General features: G+C 37.6%; 7 protein-coding genes across 19 annotated transcripts; 1 reads left to right on the top strand and 6 right to left on the bottom strand.

Annotated features, from left to right (window-relative positions):
* Nucleotides 1–51: 51 nt before the first annotated feature.
* LOC125575175 (stearoyl-[acyl-carrier-protein] 9-desaturase 5, chloroplastic-like) lies at nt 52–2,258 on the bottom strand. The gene is made up of 5 exons (XM_048776214.1): nt 2,005–2,258; nt 1,606–1,766; nt 1,096–1,439; nt 592–1,032; nt 52–491 (listed from the first exon to the last, which is right to left on the bottom strand). The coding sequence occupies exons 1-5, from the start codon at nt 2,124–2,126 to the stop codon at nt 369–371; spliced, it is 1,191 nt and encodes a 396-aa protein (XP_048632171.1). The 5' UTR covers nt 2,127–2,258; the 3' UTR covers nt 52–368.
* A 188-nt stretch (nt 2,259–2,446) lies between these two features.
* On the bottom strand, nt 2,447–5,528 carry LOC106438945 (putative lipid phosphate phosphatase 3, chloroplastic). 12 transcript variants are annotated; one of them, XM_022716244.2, is made up of 8 exons: nt 5,318–5,528; nt 4,285–4,381; nt 3,978–4,202; nt 3,691–3,888; nt 3,331–3,421; nt 3,056–3,244; nt 2,915–2,974; nt 2,447–2,834 (listed from the first exon to the last, which is right to left on the bottom strand). In XM_022716244.2, the coding sequence occupies exons 3-8, from the start codon at nt 4,194–4,196 to the stop codon at nt 2,626–2,628; spliced, it is 966 nt and encodes a 321-aa protein (XP_022571965.2). In that variant the 5' UTR covers nt 4,197–4,202; nt 4,285–4,381; nt 5,318–5,528; the 3' UTR covers nt 2,447–2,625. The 12 variants fall into 12 exon arrangements, with proteins under 12 accessions (XP_022571965.2, XP_022571963.2, XP_013735709.2 ...); XM_022716242.2 differs by having other exon boundaries at nt 3,978–4,199; nt 5,318–5,527; XM_013880255.3 differs by having other exon boundaries at nt 3,978–4,199; nt 4,293–4,381; nt 5,318–5,527.
* Nucleotides 5,529–6,172: 644 nt separating this feature from the next.
* LOC106443864 (putative Delta(7)-sterol-C5(6)-desaturase 2) lies at nt 6,173–7,786 on the bottom strand. Its single transcript, XM_013885416.3, has 3 exons — nt 7,461–7,786; nt 6,672–6,977; nt 6,173–6,595 (listed from the first exon to the last, which is right to left on the bottom strand). Exons 1-3 carry the CDS (start codon nt 7,684–7,686, stop codon nt 6,297–6,299), a joined length of 831 nt encoding a protein of 276 aa, XP_013740870.2. The 5' UTR covers nt 7,687–7,786; the 3' UTR covers nt 6,173–6,296.
* An 800-nt stretch (nt 7,787–8,586) lies between these two features.
* On the bottom strand, nt 8,587–10,376 carry LOC106438944 (putative Delta(7)-sterol-C5(6)-desaturase 2). Its single transcript, XM_013880249.3, has 3 exons — nt 9,992–10,376; nt 9,089–9,394; nt 8,587–9,010 (listed from the first exon to the last, which is right to left on the bottom strand). Exons 1-3 carry the CDS (start codon nt 10,215–10,217, stop codon nt 8,697–8,699), a joined length of 846 nt encoding a protein of 281 aa, XP_013735703.2. The 5' UTR covers nt 10,218–10,376; the 3' UTR covers nt 8,587–8,696.
* Nucleotides 10,377–10,644: 268 nt separating this feature from the next.
* On the bottom strand, nt 10,645–12,103 carry LOC106438943 (delta(7)-sterol-C5(6)-desaturase 1-like). Its single transcript, XM_013880248.3, has 3 exons — nt 11,563–12,103; nt 11,162–11,467; nt 10,645–11,086 (listed from the first exon to the last, which is right to left on the bottom strand). Exons 1-3 carry the CDS (start codon nt 11,789–11,791, stop codon nt 10,773–10,775), a joined length of 849 nt encoding a protein of 282 aa, XP_013735702.2. The 5' UTR covers nt 11,792–12,103; the 3' UTR covers nt 10,645–10,772.
* A 922-nt stretch (nt 12,104–13,025) lies between these two features.
* Nucleotides 13,026–14,440, bottom strand: LOC106438941 (40S ribosomal protein S7). Its single transcript, XM_013880247.3, has 5 exons — nt 14,284–14,440; nt 13,958–14,043; nt 13,812–13,885; nt 13,429–13,735; nt 13,026–13,353 (listed from the first exon to the last, which is right to left on the bottom strand). Exons 2-5 carry the CDS (start codon nt 14,030–14,032, stop codon nt 13,234–13,236), a joined length of 576 nt encoding a protein of 191 aa, XP_013735701.1. The 5' UTR covers nt 14,033–14,043; nt 14,284–14,440; the 3' UTR covers nt 13,026–13,233.
* Nucleotides 14,441–15,048: 608 nt separating this feature from the next.
* On the top strand, nt 15,049–16,775 carry LOC125606965. 2 transcript variants are annotated; one of them, XM_048776219.1, is made up of 4 exons: nt 15,049–15,172; nt 15,475–15,677; nt 15,793–15,865; nt 16,185–16,775. In XM_048776219.1, the coding sequence occupies exons 2-4, from the start codon at nt 15,526–15,528 to the stop codon at nt 16,449–16,451; spliced, it is 492 nt and encodes a 163-aa protein (XP_048632176.1). In that variant the 5' UTR covers nt 15,049–15,172; nt 15,475–15,525; the 3' UTR covers nt 16,452–16,775. The 2 variants fall into 2 exon arrangements, with proteins under 2 accessions (XP_048632176.1, XP_048632177.1); XM_048776220.1 differs by having other exon boundaries at nt 15,059–15,172; nt 15,516–15,677.
* The last annotated feature ends 242 nt before the right edge of the window (nt 16,776–17,017 follow it).

Raw genomic sequence — 17,017 nt, 5'->3', positions numbered from 1 at the left:
AACTGTCAAGGCTTGGTTTAGTTATTAACTGCAAGAGAGAAAATCATTGAGTTTACAAACCTTTCTTTATTTATGAGAGAGAACATTATTCGGTACTGATACAACGAAAAGAGAACCAAATATAAAGAGCAAACTCTTAAGTTTTGTGCTTTGGTAACGAGACACTGTCACTACAAACACTCAAAACAGCTTTTACGGTCATTGACTAATTCAAACAAGAAACATAACCTAACCACAAACCTTTATCTACAATGTTCCGTGGAAAACAAAACATATTCAAATGAACTTTCGTGGTCTTAAAACTGGTTCCTCATAGGTGAAGAAATTTATGGCTTACTCTGGGGATAATTTGAAAGAGAACTGTTTGCTCAAGCCCTAATCTCTCGACCAAAGATCCAGCTGAATGGTACGTTTTTGGCTGCTTCTTTGGCTCTTCCTTGTGCTCTCTCTTCAATCCTGCGGATTCTTGCAGGTAATCCGCATACAAAGTCCTGTCAAGGGCATTGACAGAGTCAGAGTTCAAGTTCAGGTCCTGATCAAATACACAAAGCAAACCAAGCAGTCCAGAAAATATTAACGGTGGCAATTTACCTGGGCCCTGTGTCCTTCACTAGAAAGGCCTGACAAAGTCTCAACGTTCCACCGCTCAACAAGAAACTCCAGAATATCAGCATAGTCCTTGGCAGTGTATACACCTAGCCTCTGAGCAACGGTCGAGAAGTGCTCAAACAGGTTATCATCTTGGCCATCGTACATTAAATGCGCAGGCATTGAGATCTTTTTCTTCATCATATCAGCCAATCCCAAGATCGTGCCATCAGCGTCAATTTCAAAGAGCTTCTCCACAATCTTGGTGTAAGCAGTCTCGTGGCGCTTCTCATCAGCAGCAATGGTCCCGCATATCTGCGCAAGTTTCAAGTCTCCACGATCTTTCGCCAGCCTGGCAGTGTTTCCATGGGAGATGAAGGTGGCTCTCTCTTGGAAGGAAGTGTAGATGAAACCCAAGTAAGGGTTGTTCTCAGTTTTCGGATCCTACAAAACATAATACAAATCAATCAAGCAAATCAATTCAGAACTTGAAACATAAGAACTTACCATTCCAGAGCCAATAAGGTACTGAATAGTCTTCTCAATCTGCCTCATGTCAACTCTCCCAGACAAATAAAGATACTTATTAAGCAAATCCCCATGCCTATTCTCTTCAGCAGTCCACGCCCTAGTCCACACCGCCCAAGGAGTAGGACTCGCTCCCGTCTCATCCCTAACACCGTCCAAGGTGTTCAACATGGTCTGGTAAGTCGGAAGCGCTTCTTCAGTGATCATATCACCAACAAGCACCACGAAATACTCATCTGGAAGCTCCTTGCACCTTTCTCTTAGCTCCTTGACTTGGTCGTAGAACCCTTCAGACTCAGCTTCCGGGAGAAAGTCTGTCGGCTCAGTGGCGGAGCCACATAGAACAAGGTGGGGGCCATTGAACCCAACAAAATTTAAGAAATTAGTGTAAATTATTAATCCCAATCCATATGCCCCCACTGTAAATATTTTAGTTTAGTGTAGATGCCCCTAACAATATTATTCTCTGCCTCCGCCACTGTGTCGGCTGCCAGGACTTCTCAACGGGCTTTAAGTAAGTCAAGAGGGTTTCGTCGGCCCATCCTTCTAAGGACTTGAAGATCTCCAGCTTCTGTGGTGGCATAGAGTGTTTCACTTGGACGTGTACCTCTCGTGGAGGGATGTAGAGTTTCCTTCCGTTAGTAACCTCTCTGTAATTAAGCCAAATAGAGTTTCAGATGAATACACTACAAAACAATCATTATTAGCTGATAGTATACTCCGGTTTAGATTAACGGTTATCAGTTGGTTTAGCTTCCTTTTACTAAACCATATATAGTGATCAGAAGTTTATTTTCATTTCATTCGAATCTAGATATTTATCATCGATGGACACTCAAATCTAAATCACCAGATCAGGCAATGAAGCGAGGGGAAAAAAAAACTCACGTAGAAGCGGAGCGAATCGTGGAAGCCATGGAAACTACGGAAGATCTGGATCCCCGAGCTTGAGAGAGACAGCAGACGTAAGATGAAGGCGAAACGACGATCCGATCCATAGACATAGCCATTTTCCTCTATACTTTCCTCTCGAAGAAACTCAAATCAATGGAAGATGGAATGAAGGAGGTTTCTTCGATTATTTCTATGCTGCTGCGAAGCTACGATACTGTGACAAATGTGAAAGGTTTAAACGAGAGTAAGAGGGCGTGATGATCGAACTATGGACATTAACAGGCCCATGGGCCTAATGATATTTGACCCATTTAATACTCTTATTTCATCCATGCCATTCATTTTCGTTGCTTATTTCACAGGCCCATTCACTAAAACGCATGATCTTTTAATCGCGTTTTCTTCGTTTATCTATAACATCGAGGATATAGAAGCGTTTTGGCTTTAACATTTGGTTCGATTAAACTGAACTGAACAAATTAAAAGCAGTAAACTTTAACAAAAACCGGGGTATAACCAGTAAACCAAACACCAAAAGCAAACAAAAGAATGTATAGAACAAGACAAAAGTGTCCTAAGCTTCAACCAAACCAGCTTCAGTGATTCTGTATAATCTCAGCCTCTAGACGGCACTCTACCAGCTTCTACATCTGCTTCTTCTCTTCTCATACTCGGATTATCCACCAAATGTAGTCCCATAAACCCACCGTCTTCCTCTTCACCGTTATCTCCCTGAGGCGGTCGTTGCGCCATTTCATTCTCTGCTGCTTGAGCTTGAGCTCGTGCTGCCTCCAACACAAGGAAGTAAGCATATGGTCCCCAAGCTACAACAAAAAAAACCATATATTTATCGTTCAATTCACAACACTATCTTCTCAAAAGGAATCAATAATTCTCTTTTTACCTTCAGTGCGATATGGTGGCGGGAAGAATTGAAGATAACAGAACGTAGAAACCACAATACCTGCCATTGTAGACAATGGTGTGATGTTTTAAGGGGAAACAAGTTTTGAACTTTTTGAGTAGAGAGTGAAAACAAGCAAACCTAGCAAGCCTCCAGCAAAGACGTCTTGCCAGTGATGCCAATAATCATCCACACGGGAGATACCAACAAGAGCTGCAACTAGCAAAGGGAGTATGACAATGCACAGCTTCGCAACGTGTCCTTTACCATCAAACGCTCGAATCTTCCCTGATAAGTACAGCGACAAGAACCCTAGTCCCGCGAAAGACCCTACAATAGCCAAAACTATTCACTCTCTTTTGCTTCTTTCTAGTGTTCTGTATTAATAATGCTCAAGAAAGGTTTGGTCTTATTACATGAAGTGTGTCCGCTTGGGAAGCTCTTGTGCCCTTCCCTTATAACACTTTTATCACCATGACATATCACATCTCCGAGAGCATCATAAACCTGAGAAGCAAAAAAACAAAACTCAAGAGACAGAACATGAACTAAAACACACAGTAGTAGTACTCTCATGATGTTTTACCTTAATGCACATATATTACGAAAACTATTTTTTATTCAAAAGTTTCACTAAATTATAATTAAATAGTTTATTTAATTATAAATAGATATAACAAAAAATACAATTAGCTACACAGTTTTTTGATAAAATTAAATTATCTATATATTTGTGCAAACATCATCTATATTGAAACGGAAGGAGTAATACTTACAGCTTTGCCATCAGGAAAACAACGCCAGAAGAAGTCAGGACGCGGTCTACCAACTGCGTTCTTTATCGAATCAGTAAGCACAGCCGTCACCAGAACAGAGTACAACAGACCTAGCACCGCGTGGTGAAGATCGTATACGTCTCTTCTACGGAAGTAGATGAAGATGAAGATCGCCAGTGGCAGCAGCATCGCATAGACCTGAAGGAAAGGAATGATATGTTATGGTTGTGAAAAAAATGTATGGAGTCAATGTTAATAGCTTTGAGTTAGTGAGGAAGCTTGCTTACCGGGACAGACCAGATAGGTACGGTGTTGCTCTTTAGAGGGTAGCTTAGATCAGTCATCATGTCTTTACCGACAAAGCGGTAGAACGGGTGGATTATGAGGAGGATGCACTCGAGGATAACAAGTAGTACGAGTATGATCCAGTCATGCATGTGAGTTCTTGCGAGTGTCATTCCATGGGACCTCACGGTGTGAGTGCTTTGGTGCGCCTCTCTCATCATGTCCTGCTTGGAGACATTTAAATATGATATTAATCAAATAACATGAACTCAAGAACAACCAAAGACAAATACAGTTAGGGGTAGGTACCTCTTTACCTATAAGGTTACTATGAGTTGAATGTCAGATGGTGAGACTCAATTATCAGCAGTTTCTTGAAATCTCAGGTCCCCCGGATTGTTACAGCCTAAAATCTCAATAATCACAAACTGGTCCGGGCAAAAAGTTTTTTACAGAGAACTACCACAATAAAATAATGAAGAAACATTCCTAACCACTTACTATATTCTGTCCACGGACAACGTTTCTAACGACTTACTAATTCTATAATTCACAGCTCATTCTTTTGGTAAAAGCTAAATCTGGCATTGCCATAACTAATTGTTTTTGTTCTAATACAATAACCATTCCCATGTCCAAGCTAGAAACTAAAGTTTATAAGAAACCTATATCTACAAAGAACTCCATACACAGAACCAACCACAAGACAAAAGATGAGAGATGAATCCTTTATAACTTCAGGCCAAAACTTGCACTGAACAAAAGCATGATTAAGTAGATAATGATCTCATCAAATCCGGAACCAAGAGTCACTTACTTTGCAAATTACAAGGTTTAATTAACACTCGGCAATTAGATTAACCAAACACACACTGAAAAAAATTATAAAACCACCAATTTAAAACCCTTTTTTTTTTGTCCAAAACCATTGGCAAGAAGAACCGACAAACCTGGAAAAAACCACCAAAACGAGGAACAGACTCCGTGTATTAACGTAGCAGTTAAAAAAGTCCCCAAAAAAAAAAAAGTTAGTTGAAGAGTAGCAAGCAATAAAGAGAAAAAAAGGCTAAAGCTGGTGGAGAAGAATTAAGATTGAAGAAAGAGGGAAGTAGACAGGTAAAAGCCATCGTGATGAGTAGATGAAACCCCAATTCAACATCAGAGTAATCAAAGTAATAGTGACTCTGTGGGACAACCTAATCTAATCTACACAAGTGGGGAGCAGTGTGCAATCTTAAATGTTTTGTATGTCGACACAAATACTAAACCCCATGTCAAAGGAGCTAACTTTATACAAAAATAGATCTTTTTTAAAAAAACAGAATTAGAGAGTGAAAATTACCTGACTCTCTGTTCGATTATCTCGTGTCTGAAAAAGCAGAAAACGAGGAGTTTAAAAAAAAAACTGAGTCTGGTCGATTCGCCGTATGAGTTGTTTTTGATGGTAAGGAAGAAAACGTGGGTTAGTTAAAAAAAAAAAGGGGGTGTGTTTCTATTTTCACGGCGGATGAAACAGAGAGATTGAGAGAGAGCAGCACGCGTCTTGTTGCAACTCATGATGAAACACATTTTTATACAGATAGAAGCTTTATACTGTATTTGTGTTGCAATTAGAGCTTAAATTAAAAAAAAAATTGATTTGTTTTCTAATTTTCTACCTTACAGATTTTTTACCTTAACTTAAAATCTTTTACCTTAACTTAAATTTTAATAATTTATTTCTTTCAGAACTATGATATAACACAATGTTCACGCGGAATTAATACTACATTTTGTATACCCATCAAATAAAAGTAAAATATTTGTTTCTCCTTTTAAATCAAAGTTTGAATTTATTTGTCCCTCTAATAAGTTCAAAATTCGAAATCAGCTCACATCCAATGATCCAAACCATGATTAAATTTAGTTTATTGTTTATCAATGCACGTTTAACCATTAGACACCAATACTTGGTTTTCCTGAGGAAGCTGATATTTAACTTTTATTTAATAGATAGATGTATAGAATGAAGTAGTCTTAACTTCATATAAACATGGTACTATATGATAGTTTTCAAGGAGAAATAAAATTTGTTAACGGCTGAAAAAAAGATAAACTATGCCTCATACATAAGCTTATATCTTTAGCAGCCTCACCTACCATATAAGTCTAAATACACAACATTTTAGAATTGAAAATTAAAAGAAAAGTCAGAAACTTTGCAGCAAATAGTGCAAGTCATGTTTCTTATTCCAACAAAGTGATTACAAAGCTTTTAAGACTCACGAGAAGAACAACACATGCATGCAAGGGAAAAGAATGTGAATTTTGAAACATTAATCTCACTTTGCTTTCTCGTTGTCATCTTCGGCTAAAGGAACCTTGAGGGTGCCAAACATCCAATCCATCCAAATGGTATAATGACCATAGTTATGCTTGTATGTAGTATGGTGTATGGTGTGGTACCCTGCACCCATTATAGGCCATATGTTACCATGAATGCAATCATGGATGCTCGCTGTCCATATCCCTTCTAAAAACAAAAGACTCAGATGTGTTATGAGATGAATTGGCACTATGAACAGAGCTATCACGTGCGGTACTGCCTGAAGTATCCCGTCCAAAGGATGGAACGCGAGCCCTAAAACAAAACAAAAACATTTTAAGTAAATGGAGAGAGTGTGTTTTGAAAGAGAGTTCTTGAGAGTGTGACTTGCCAGCAAATGGAGAGAGTGTGTTTTGCTTGTTGTACATATGATGAGTGGCATGGAGATGCTTATAGAGAAACTTAATGTCATGAAGCTCTTTATGAACCCAATAAATCATAAACTCAACCAAAACAAGATAGAGTGTGATGTAAACCAAAGAGAGGAACCAGTTGAAATGGTCAAGTGTAGAGTAACATTTGGTCCAACCACGCTCGATCATATACTCGGAGACAGTTGGAAGAAGTGTATACCAAGGCATAGCCTTCATTGCCACATGTATTTGCAGAATCATCGCCTTTCTTGTAGGAATTGAATCTGAAGCAAATGGTAGATTATTAAATAAATAAAAAATCAATACTGAGACAAATTAAAGGAAATAAAAAACTATGATCCCTCTAATAACTGGTAACTAGTAAAAAAAAAGGATGAACTAAATAATTATTAAATATAATGGAATGGAATTAGTATTTCATCTATTTCAATATTTTCTACTTGGAATGATTTCTCAAAGAAATGTTTTTTCTTTCTGAAATGGCATGGAATGTTATAGAATGAAATTTGAATATCAATTATATTTTTTTCATATTAACTGGTGAATAATTTGAGGAATGTAATAGAATTAAGCATTTATGAAAATTTTCACTACATAAAAGTGCAGTCCAGTTGGGATTTTTTTTTTTTTTTTCATTTTCAAGGTGATTATAATATACTACATTTTAGCTCAAAAATCATCAAGAACTACAAAATTTGACCACATAAATGAAAACAAGAAAAACAGAAAATTAAAAGTAAAGTTACCTTTGGGGATGTAAACGTTGAGCTTAAGGTAATAGATGTAGAAGCACCAGAGGAAGCCGGAGATGAAGTAAAGTAAGTTTCCGGCGAGGTAGTTCCTGAGCCATGTTTGGAGAAAATGCGGTAAAGGCTCCCACAGGCTCGCCGGCAAAAGGTGACTCAGGATGATACGGTTGTAAAACGTAGTCTCCTCGACGAACTGACTAAGAAACCCATTGTCCACCGCCATGTATCCACCGTGGGAAAGTTAAAACTCTGATAATGCGTATTATGAGTGTGTGTGTGTGTGTGTGTGTGTGTGTGAGAGAGAGAGAGAGAGAGAGAGAGAGAGAGAGAGAGAGAGAGAGAGAGAGAGAGAGAGAGAGCGAATCTCTGCGTATAAATCGCTAGATGGAGGGACTTTAACGCTTTGTGAATTGTTTATCTCTGCTCATGTTCCTTGCTTTATACGTTACTTTCAAACATTTATTAAGAAGTATTTACAAGACAACATCCCAAACTTATATTCAGCCCCATGTTTTTATTATTGGAGTTAAAGCCATTATGTTGGCTGGAAGTTCTGCTGGTAGTTCTGTAACAGAACTTCTGTTGAAAGGATTTGCAACTAACGTTATTTGTAAAAGTGGATTGCAGCAAGTATTTTTTTTTTTTGAAACACGAACATTCATTACTCATTCAGAGAGTTAGGTAACATTTAAAGCATACAATACTTGTTCATCAGCTAGACAATTCTTAGCCAACAGATCAGCTTCCATGTTTTTCTCTCTAGAAATCCAACGAAAAGAAACAGAATCAAAAGCAAGAATTAGTTCATTGATATCCGCCACGATACCGTAGATTTCCATGATCATGACATTCGTCTGCAGCGCCTTGATCAGAAGAGATGAATCAGATTCACAACAAATTCTTCGAAGCTCCATATCCATAGAATTGGTTTTCTAGGGTCTTCTTCTGAATATGTATAAACTTTAGGGGCTACACTGCATCATCTTTTCTCTGATAGTCAATAATGCTGGTGACTTGTTAAACAAGAAAGAAGAACGTTTACCTGATTTAGACTTTAGGGGCTATACTACACTGCATCATCTTTTTTTAAAGATTTCCTACCTTAACTGAAAAAGACAAACTATGCATCTTACATAGTGTTATATCTTTAGCAACCTCACCATAAAGTATATATAGTTTACTATTTTCTACAAAAAAAAAAAGAGACTGACACCCACAAGTGAACTTTGAACATTAATCACACTTAGCTTTCTGATCTAAGCCGTTATCTTCGGCTACAGAAGGAACCTCAAGGGTGCCGAACATCCAATCCATACAAATGGTATATTGACCATAGTTATGCTTGTATGTAGTATGGTGTATGGTATGGTACCCTGCACCCATTATAGGCCAGATATTACCATGGATGCAATCATGGATGCACGTTGTCCACATCCCTCCCAAAAACAAAAGACTCATATGCGTTATGAGATGAACCGGCACTATGAACAGAGCTATCACATGTGGTGCAGCCTGAAGTATCCCGTCCAATGGATGGGACGCGAACCCTGAGAAAAAAAATCAAAAACGTTTTTAAGTAAATGGATGGAAAAGAGTGTGTTTTGAAATTAGAGGGTGTGACTTACCAGCAAATGGAGAGAGTGTGTTTTGTTTGTTGTACATGTGGTGGGTGGCATGGAGATGCTTATAGAGAAATTTAATGTCATGAAGGCCTTTGTGAACCCAATACATCCCAAACTCAACTATAACGAGGTAGAGCACGATGTAAGCAAAACAGAGGAACCAGTTGAATTGGTCAAGTGTAGAGTAACATTTGGTCCAACCACGCTCGATCATATACTCGGAGACAGTTGGGAAAAGTGTGTACCAAGGCATACCCTTCACTGCCACATGTATTTGCTGAATCATTGCCTTTCTTGTAGGAATAGAATCTGAAGTAAATTGTAGATTCATTAAAAACAAAAACAGAACTAAGACAAATTATTAATGCTTCAGACAAAACTAACCAAATTTTGAATCGAACTAACCGAATTAACCAAAATCTCAAAATAAAATAACTGAGCTATCCAAATATAGAACCGAAACCGAACCAAATACATTACAATTTACGTGAAACTAAAATAAAGTAGAAGATATACCATCATTGGTCATATAACATTAATTGTTAATAAATTTTACATAAAAAATTAAAATAAAATTTGATTTGGAACAACATAAAAATTAGTAAAACATCATGTATTCAAAACAGAAGGAGTACACTCTACCTAGAAAATAACTTGGAAGTCTAGAAATTTTATATTTGTAGAACAAAAATATAAATCTAGAAAATCTTTATTTTAGAAATGAAGGGAGTACACTCTACCTCAAAATTTATGAGAATAAAAGATTTCAAGATTTCATATCAAGAATTTTGATGGGACATAAGATACATAAGAGAGTTAAACAAATACATCTATCGAATCTAAATTGGAAACCAGGAACTTTAACCTTAAATGAAAACAACAAAAGCAGGAAACTAAAATAGTCACCTTCGGGGATGTAAACATTGCGTTTAAGGTAATAGATGTAGAAGCACCAGAGGAAGGCGGAGATGAAGTAAAATAAGTTTCCGGTGAGGTAGCTCCGGAGCCATGTTTGAAGGAAACGTGGTAAAGGCTCCCATAGATTCGCCGGCAAGAGGTGACTCAGGACGATCCGGTTGTAAAACGTTGTCTCGTCGACGAACTGAGTAAGAAACTCATTCTCTGCCGCCATGTATCCGCCGTGGGAAAGTCAACCTCTGATAATGCGTTTTATGAGAGAGAGATAATATTCTGCGTCTAAATCGCTAGATGTCAAGTCTTCAAAGCTTTGTGTAATTTGTTTATCTTTATTTTTTGAAACACGTGTAATTGTTTTATATAATATATGCCATGGTATTTAGACTATTTACAAGACTACACCCCCAACTTATATTCAGCCTCATGTTCTTATTACTATCAGAGTTAAAAGACATTGTTTGGTTAAATGTTCTGTAATAAACAGAACTTCTGTTGAAAGGATTTGCAACTAACGTTATTTTAGCTTGCAGCAAATGTAGAATTGGTTCTCTAGGGTCTTTTTCCAAATACGTATGAAGTTCAGGGACTACACTGCATAGTCTTTTCTCTGATGGTCAACAATGCTGGTGACTTGTTAATCAAGAAAGAAGAACGTTTAGACAGCAAATGTGCAGTAAATGGTTCGACACAAAATAATTGGAAAGATTGAGACACATGAAGAAGAAAGGAAAAAAGGGTTATAAAAGAAAGACAAAACAAAAGGGCATTCTCACTCTGCTTTCTTGGAGATGTCTTTGTTGTCAACATCTTCTAAAAGAGGGTCCTTAAGAGAGCCAAACATCCAATCCATCCATATGGTATAGTGACCATAGTTATGCTTGTAAGTAGTGTGGTGTATGGTATGGTACCCTGCACCCATTACAGGCCAAATGTTACCGTGGATGCAGTCATGGATGTTCGCTGTCCATATCGCTTCCATAAACAAAAGACCTAGATGGGTTGTGAAATGAATTGGCACTATAAACAGAGCTATCACATGCGGTACTGCCTGAAGTATCCCATCTACTGGGTGAAACGCAAGCCCTGAACAAAAAAAAAAACAAAACGTGCTGAATGCAACCAATCTTTTACATGACTAGAAATTAAAATATACTTTACCGGCAAAGGGAGAAAGAGTGTTCTGCTTGTTGTAGATATGATGGGTGGCATGGAGATGCTTATAAAGAGGCTTAATGTCATGAAGCTCTCTGTGCATCCAATAAATACCAAACTCAACTAAAACAAGATAGGTCGCGATAGAAACAAAGTAGAGGAACCAGCTGAGTTCGCCTATACTAGAGTAACATCTGGTCCAACCACTTTCGATCATATACTCAGAGACGGTTGGAAGCAGAGTGTAACAAGGCATCGCCTTCACTGCCACGTGGATTTGCAAAAGCATAGCCTTTCTTGTCGGAATCGCATCTAAAGACAAAAAAAAAAAAGAACAACCTAAAATTGAAAAAAAAAAAGACAAGAACCAATCAGACAATTAAGTTAGGTAATAAAAGTACAGTTACCTTGAGGGAGATAAACGTTGAGTTTGAGGTAATAAATGTAGAAGCACCAGAGAAAGCCTGAGATGAAGTAAAGCAAGTTTCCGGCGAGGTAGTTCCTTAGCCATGTCTGGAGAAAATGTGGTAAATGCTCCCACAGGCTCGCCGGCAAGAGGTGACTGAGAACAATGCGATTGTAAAACGAGGTTTCGTCCACAAACTGCATCAGATACGACGCATTATCCACCGCCATTTTAGTATCAATTCGCCGTCTGAGAAATTGGCGATCCACCGCCGGATTGATTTTTTATAGTTTAACCTTTTCCTGAACTGAACGAGATCGAGTCAACTGTGCTCGTGCATGCCCGCACACAGAGAACAAGTCATCCCAAATCTCGCGCACACTGTTTCGTTGGCAGTGGCACACTGTTTTTTATCGAAATAACTGTACTTCTTCCTTATATTTACAATTTGGACCTTGTATTTTGTATAGAGCGACTATTAACCCACAACACTAGGTATATTGGTTTAACGAAATATATGAAATATTCAAGATTTTGTACTAAAAGTCTAAAACACGTTTTGAGAAAAGGAAATGGCTGTTATTGGATTTTCAAAAACTGGTCTCGAATTTTTTTGTATTAGAATCATTCAAGATTTTAACTTATATATCAAATTAGTGTTCAAATATAGTCATTTTTTGTAGAAAAAACTAATCCGAGTCAAAATTTTGAATCCAAAATTAGTATATTTTATTTTTGAAGATGTAGTGGATGGGTGTATGCACTTTGTTTTAAGTTTTAAAAAGAAAAATGGGTATGAGTTGGTGATTAGTATAATATTTGGGTGAAAACTGGAAAATATCAAAAGACATGGGATTATAAATGCAAAAGAAGTACGAGGATATTTGGTGTAGAGACAAAAGTAGGAGTTCATTTAATTCCCGACGGAGTTCAGACACACGAAGTCCCCCCGCACGTGGAACAAAAAAGAGTCACGCGCTGTCAGAACCACTCAAAAAAACTAGGACCCATGATACTTAAATGGGCTAATAATATAAAGCCCAAACTAGTCTAGTGCAAAAGCATTCGATACCTGGAGAGCAGCGAGTCATCGTGACAGTCGACGTGGACAGCTAGGAATCGGCCCACAAACAAAACAACGGACGTTAACTTAAATCCGTCGGCAAAGCACGCGATCTCTTCTAAACATTTGTCATTCTTACCAGCAAATGGAGAGATCCATTTCTAAGTATGCATGGGGCTCGTTTGCACCAAGGTATAAGCCTCATGCATACTTCAGACAATGTAGTTACTGAGTTTTCATTTCGGAGTTTCAGGGCTTTCCTGAAATCCTAATGTCTGAGATGTCATGTTTTGTGCCTGTAGATACTGAGATCTATTTTCTTCATCTGAGTTAAAGCTGTACAGAGCATGAGTGAATAATAGATTAATGTATCTATGTCAACCTTGTGCCAAGAAATTATATTCAATGAGAATTTTTTTTGAGATATATATATTTTAAACAGTGAATCATTTGGAGAAACAGAAGAAAGCTATTGTTTAAACACAAGTTTTGAGGAAGACTGAGATGCAACAACTTAAACAAGAAAAATCTTTTGCAAAGAGTTTTTACTCAAAAACAGAATCAAAAAGCTCTCTATCCGACAAAAAAAAGAATCAAACATTCATCTCTTCAACCTTCTATGGTAGGGTACTCGAAAACAACATCTCTCCCTGTAAGCTTCCTGTAGACACCAACCATTGTCTCAAGCTTGTACTCAGTGTTGTTCCGCTCCTTAGGCTCCAAGAAGACCTGCCAAAAATTGAAACATGTTAGCTAAGAGGCTAAAGCTATGAAAAGATCAATAAACGTTAGATTTTTCATTACCTTCATGATCTTGGTGCCATCAACACGGTATCTGGTACGCTTTCCAACAATCTCAGCAGGGTAAGCAACGTCCTCAAGCATGGCTTCATGGACGGAAGTGAGAGTCCTGTTGCGTGGTCTCTGAACAGCTGAGCCTTTCTTAGGTGGGCGCATGATTCTTCTGGTGGCAACAAAGACAACGTCTTTTCCACTGAACTTCTTCTCGAGCTCTCTGACGAGACGAGGATGGATCTTGCGGAAGGCTTTCCTCAGTCTGAATGGGACATAGATCACAATTGCCTTGCGGCCTCCAGAGATATCCATCTGACTGCACAAAATAGAAAAAAAAGGAGATATTTCAGCAAAAGTTAAGATCTTTACAGCCTCTTTAAATGAAAACTTACACAGCTTGGTTTATGTAGAGATCTTTCAAGTCGCTTTTCAACTCCTGGTTGGTGTTCTCCAAGTCAAAGAAAGCCTGCAGTTAAAATAAATCAATAAGGAAACCAATAAAAAACACATTCACAAGGTTTAAGAAAGAAGAGAGAACCTGAGCAACTTCCTGTTCGAAGTCAGTTGGTGCGACACCCTTGTCCTTGTGGATCTTGTTCTGAGCAGAGAACATCTTTGCAGATTCTAAAACAATTTAATAAACACAGAAACAAATAACCCAATCAACATTTTGATAGCTTCAACGCAAAAGAATGAGCTACATTTCTCAATTGGTTACAAAAGCTAACATCATTAAGCAGATCAATTAAATTGTGACCCTAATAAAACCCATGAATTACAGCTCTCACTAAAGCTAATAACAGAGTATGCAATTAGATTAAGAAAAACGACGATTAGCCTCCAGAATAGTATAGTGAAGCGTACCAGTTAGCAACGACGAAGAACACTGGAAGGTGGTGAAAAGAGGTTTACGGCTTCCTGCTTAAAGAGCTTCGTGTTCGAGAGGCGACGCGAATCTGGTGAAGCAGAGGTTTAAATAGTAAGGGTTTCTTTTGAGATCCCTATTTTGGACGGTCTGGATCTTCTCAGGGCTGATGCTATTACCTTAACTGGGCCGCTGATAGGTTACTATAGCTAATGGGCCAAATAGACATATTTCGAGCTTAACCCAATAGGCCAAAGTAATTGGTCAAAGTCTTTTGGAGTTGGGATGATGACGATAACCCTGTTTAGAAGATAATGGAGATTACTTAAAGGGGACTGTAAACATTTAAAACGTGAAAAGCATTAAGAACTAGAGACCCACAGTATATCATAATAAACAATTACAATATATTCTCACAAGTCTTACGAAATAGACGTAATTGAACATTCTAAACCCAACAAATAAAATTTAAAAAAAAATGTTTGATGGTTTCTTTACACAATTAACAACTTGCCAATGATTTTAGTTTATATGGCTTTGAATGTTACGAACCGGCCCGCTCTGCACCGCAGTTAAACAGTAACAAAAATTTCTACATATATCATATATCTATACGTTTTTATAACTGTTAAACATGCACCGCAGTTAAACCACTTGTTCCGCACCGCTCAAACCGCAGTTACCATTCGGAGTCATAAATTACGGAATAACGACGGCGAGAACAAACAAAGTTGAATAATTTTCTGGCGGAAACGACATAGTTTCGTGACACAAAACCTTTATCTCATCGTCGTCTTAATATAATAAAGTGCTTATTATTCACAGCCACTCTGTTTCTCTACTTTTCGCTCACCCTTATCGCCGCGTTTTCGTCAAAAAGTTCGTAAGGTAGTAGTACTTCCCTCTTTCGTTTTTCTTCTCCAAGTTCCTTTAATAATAGCGTAAATGACAGATCAAAGTTAGTTTTTTGTTTCTTCTCGTAAACGGGTTTGTTGTAAATTTTAAAACGTTCAAAATCCTTATCTTGTTCGTACGAAAGTTTGCTGTTTATATAGTCCACTCAATACGTCTCAATGAAACTGGTTTATTCTGGTCAACGTATTCTGTTTCTGAACATTCTGTTTTATACCCAATCTCTCTCTGTATTTCGAAATGATCCTTTTTTTTTTTTATTATTACCCGTCCCTCAGATTGTTCTGATATCTCCATTGTGTTTCGCTTGAGACAAAAGTGGTTCGAAGATGAATCATTATAGCCTCCAGCAGAACGCCTTCGAATCTAGAGGATTTGTTGTTCCTGTCTCCTCTGATCCTATCTCTCTTGTTTGTCCTAAGCCTCGCCGTGTCATTCTCTCTAATAACGTTATTCATCCGTTTAGATTATTACATTCAAGGTATCATCATAAAGCCTCTTCCTTTTGTCTTTTTATCCACAGAGATCATATTGTTTTTGTTTTTTGCAATACTAAATGCTGATTTTACTATATGCTTTGTTTGGGATTTTAACAGTCAATCCAGAGCAGCTGATGTAAGTGATTGTAAAGCTGGGGCTGATCTTTTGGACATCATCATTCGTAGAAAGGTTTGTCTCCTTCTTTGAACTTGGTGTATTGAAATCAAACAATCCCTTGTCTTCCTTTGTTTGAACTATTAGACTTTGCACCATTCTTCGTCGATTTGTGTTTCTTTGTATTGTATCAAAACACTAGACTATATAGTTGCTTCAAGTTGTTTAATCCATATTTATAATGGATTCATCAGATTTCACCTGCTTGAATTATTGTTTTTGTTCTGCTTCTTCTCTACAGAATGGTTTGCCTATGTAGATTGAATCTTTAGTCAGATACGGAAAGGATTCAGTATCTAAACTTTGATTCTCTTGTCTTGTTCTTTCTCTGTAGGAAGAAACATTATCTGGTGTAGCTTCATCACCTCCATTTTTCCTCGGGTCTCCCCCGAGCAGAGTATCAAACCCTTTAGCTCAAGATGCACGATTTGGAGATAACAAACTCAACCCTATCTCACCATTCCTCCCATCTCCATCTCGTGTCAAAGGAGGAAGCTGTGGTCGAGTGAAGTTTGGGATTAAGCCTGCTTCTGTTAGAGTAAAGGGATTCGATTGCTTAAACAGGGACTGCCAAAACTCAAGCATACCTGCCATGGCTTAGAAGAAGGAGCAGAGATTCATAAAATCCATAATCCCTTTTTCGATTATATGTTTTTTGAATATTAAGAAGAGTTAAAAAGATCAGTCAACATCCTTAGTTAAGGCTTTGAGATCAATATTGTGTATATATACCGTAAATTAAGATGTGTTATCCTTATTCTCACTGTAACATATCAAACCACTTTGGAGTGTTTGTTCTTCTTTCAGAGAGGTTCTCAATCTTTGTAAAAATGTAATTTTGTAAAGCTCGACATGTATATGAACTGTAACACATGACGATGTAATATGTATGTATGCAATGGTGACCTAACCACAATAACTACAAGATCTCAAACTATTTTCTTATGCAAATTTCAGATGACAAAACGATTATTTTCATTTATTATATACATAATGATCTGTCAATAATTTTCAAAAAATCACATTACAGAATCCACTTCTCAACTATCTCAAATGTGCAAAGTTTCAAACTAATGAAATCATATTAAAGCTGAATTTTGGTAGTCTTAATTAAGCCAAAGGTAAATAAGATTTACTTTTCTTTTTTCTGAACAAAACCGTCGGCGA

Source organism: Brassica napus, chromosome A3, assembly GCF_020379485.1.
Source record: "Brassica napus cultivar Da-Ae chromosome A3, Da-Ae, whole genome shotgun sequence".
Taxonomy (NCBI): domain Eukaryota; kingdom Viridiplantae; phylum Streptophyta; class Magnoliopsida; order Brassicales; family Brassicaceae; genus Brassica; species Brassica napus.
The sequence above is the reverse complement of the archived record's forward strand: the minus strand, read 5'-3'. Positions and strand labels throughout refer to the sequence as shown.

Coding starts and splice junctions, on each gene's coding strand:
- LOC106438941 (XM_013880247.3), bottom strand. CDS start 14,032: ATGTTCTCTGCTCAGAACAAGATCCACAAGGACAAGGGTGTCGCACCA. Junction 13,886..13,957: donor TCGAACAGGAAGTTGCTCAG/GTTCTCTCTTCT, acceptor TTTTAACTGCAG/GCTTTCTTTGACTTGGAGAA. Junction 13,354..13,428: donor ATGGCACCAAGATCATGAAG/GTAATGAAAAAT, acceptor AATTTTTGGCAG/GTCTTCTTGGAGCCTAAGGA.
- LOC125606965 (XM_048776219.1), top strand. CDS start 15,526: ATGAATCATTATAGCCTCCAGCAGAACGCCTTCGAATCTAGAGGATTT. Junction 15,678..15,792: donor TTTAGATTATTACATTCAAG/GTATCATCATAA, acceptor GGATTTTAACAG/TCAATCCAGAGCAGCTGATG. Junction 15,866..16,184: donor ACATCATCATTCGTAGAAAG/GTTTGTCTCCTT, acceptor CTTTCTCTGTAG/GAAGAAACATTATCTGGTGT.
- LOC106438945 (XM_022716244.2), bottom strand. CDS start 4,196: ATGATGAGAGAGGCGCACCAAAGCACTCACACCGTGAGGTCCCATGGA. Junction 3,245..3,330: donor CCCAAGCGGACACACTTCAT/GTAATAAGACCA, acceptor TGGCTATTGTAG/GGTCTTTCGCGGGACTAGGG. Junction 2,975..3,055: donor CTTTGCTGGAGGCTTGCTAG/GTTTGCTTGTTT, acceptor CTACAATGGCAG/GTATTGTGGTTTCTACGTTC.
- LOC106438943 (XM_013880248.3), bottom strand. CDS start 11,791: ATGGCGGTGGATAATGCGTCGTATCTGATGCAGTTTGTGGACGAAACC. Junction 11,468..11,562: donor CAACGTTTATCTCCCTCAAG/GTAACTGTACTT, acceptor TTTTGTCTTTAG/ATGCGATTCCGACAAGAAAG. Junction 11,087..11,161: donor CACTCTTTCTCCCTTTGCCG/GTAAAGTATATT, acceptor TTTTTTGTTCAG/GGCTTGCGTTTCACCCAGTA.
- LOC125575175 (XM_048776214.1), bottom strand. CDS start 2,126: ATGGCTATGTCTATGGATCGGATCGTCGTTTCGCCTTCATCTTACGTC. Junction 1,767..2,004: donor ACGATTCGCTCCGCTTCTAC/GTGAGTTTTTTT, acceptor GCTTAATTACAG/AGAGGTTACTAACGGAAGGA. Junction 492..591: donor GTGAAGGACACAGGGCCCAG/GTAAATTGCCAC, acceptor TGCCCTTGACAG/GACTTTGTATGCGGATTACC.
- LOC106443864 (XM_013885416.3), bottom strand. CDS start 7,686: ATGGCGGTGGACAATGGGTTTCTTAGTCAGTTCGTCGAGGAGACTACG. Junction 6,978..7,460: donor CAACGTTTACATCCCCAAAG/GTAACTTTACTT, acceptor CATTTGCTTCAG/ATTCAATTCCTACAAGAAAG. Junction 6,596..6,671: donor CACACTCTCTCCATTTGCTG/GCAAGTCACACT, acceptor GTTTTGTTTTAG/GGCTCGCGTTCCATCCTTTG.
- LOC106438944 (XM_013880249.3), bottom strand. CDS start 10,217: ATGGCGGCAGAGAATGAGTTTCTTACTCAGTTCGTCGACGAGACAACG. Junction 9,395..9,991: donor CAATGTTTACATCCCCGAAG/GTGACTATTTTA, acceptor AATTTACTTCAG/ATTCTATTCCTACAAGAAAG. Junction 9,011..9,088: donor CACACTCTCTCCATTTGCTG/GTAAGTCACACC, acceptor TTTTTTTCTCAG/GGTTCGCGTCCCATCCATTG.